Source organism: Pseudomyrmex gracilis, unplaced genomic scaffold, assembly GCF_002006095.1.
Source record: "Pseudomyrmex gracilis isolate BER0280 unplaced genomic scaffold, ASM200609v1 scaffold_5576, whole genome shotgun sequence".
NCBI lineage: Eukaryota > Metazoa > Arthropoda > Insecta > Hymenoptera > Formicidae > Pseudomyrmex > Pseudomyrmex gracilis.
This window is the reverse complement of record NW_018026160.1, coordinates 183-1602: the sequence shown is the minus strand read 5'-3', so window position 1 is coordinate 1602 and position 1420 is coordinate 183. Positions and strand designations below refer to the sequence as shown.

At 42.2% G+C, this 1420-nt stretch overlaps 1 protein-coding gene across 1 annotated transcript; it reads left to right on the top strand.

Moving 5' to 3' along the window:
* Positions 1-86: 86 nt before the first annotated feature.
* LOC109863501 (uncharacterized protein F54H12.2-like) lies at positions 87-1129 on the top strand (the record flags this gene model as incomplete). The annotated part of the gene is made up of 3 exons (XM_020443763.1): positions 87-472; positions 525-867; positions 952-1129. Coding segments are annotated over 3 exons (907 nt in total), but the record flags the coding sequence as incomplete, so codon positions are not given.
* Positions 1130-1420: the final 291 nt, after the last annotated feature.

Below are 1420 nucleotides of genomic sequence, written 5' to 3'. Positions count from 1 at the left end.
TCAACTCTTGCGGACGACGCTCCCGTGGAGTTTGTCGTACCGGGACATGGTGAAGATTACATAGATCTCGCGCATACTCTTCTCAGTCTTCGCGTGATATTGCAAACCCCCGCAGCGGTTACTCCGGCTGTAGAGCATAAAGTAAGGCCTGTAAATAACTTTTTACATTCCATGTTCAATCAAGTTGATGTGTTCTTCAATCAAAAGCTTGTGTCGCCTCCGAACAATGCTTACGCGTATCGAGCCTATTTCGAGACATTGTTGAATTATTCTTCAGAGGCAAAATCCTCTCATCTTACCATCTGTTTATGGGATAGCGATCCTCCGGGTCTGATGCATTCAGAAGTAATTGCACCGAATGACAACCCCGCTCTCACGAGACGTATAGAGTATTTCAAAAATAATCGTGCTGTGGATCTCATAGGACATCTACATTGCGANGTTTTCAATCAGGATAAATTCTTGATTAACGGTGTGGAAATGCGTCTAAGACTCATCCGCTCGAAGGATTCTTTCTCATTCAGGATTCTGTCTCATGGAATCTACGCCGCAGACAAGAGTTCGTATTGTAGACGCCACCTTGATCATGAAGAGAGCAAAACTAAGCGCTGGAGTTTTATTAGCTCACGCTAAAATGCTGAGCAAAACCACTGCAAATTATCCTCTCACAAGAGTTGAAGTTAAATCGTTTACGATCCATAGAGGTGTGGTGGGAGAATCAATTGACAACGCCATACTCGGACAACTGCCGAAGCGAGTGATAATCGGTTTTGTCGAAAATAAGGCGTTTAACGGCGATAATAGACTTAATCCGTTTATTTTTAAAAACTTTAATATAAATTTCTNGTCGCTTTACGTCGATGGAATGCAAGTTCCTACTAGACCGTTACAACCTTTTTTTTCAAGTGACTCTCCTCTCTACATTGAGGCTTTTCATACTCTTTTCTCAAGAACGGGTATTCATTTTCTAAACGAAGGCAATGCTATAAGCAGAGATGCTTATGCNCACGGATACACACTCTTCGCTTTTGATTTCACACCCGATTTATTGGCCAATTGCGTCGAACATTGGAATCTCGTGAAGCACGGTAGTTTGCGAATTGAAGCACGGTTCGAAAAAGCTCTCTAAACGACTATTAACTGTCTTGTTTATGCGGAATTCGACAGTGTTTTGNAAATCGATTCTTCGCGCCAAATCATTGTTGATTATAACGGATAATCACATTCCCGCACATGCGTAAAACCAAGATAATTTTCNCCCACTACATTTTTCCCACTTTTCCACGCCTTTTGTCGCAAGCGTTTTGTGGAGAAATTTTAGTTTCGTTCTAGTCTCCGATATCTTCGCTTCGTTTTCACGATGTCCGAGTATAAAGGTGCTGTGATCATAGAAATGCAAGGATTTCGCGGCGTCGTGTGT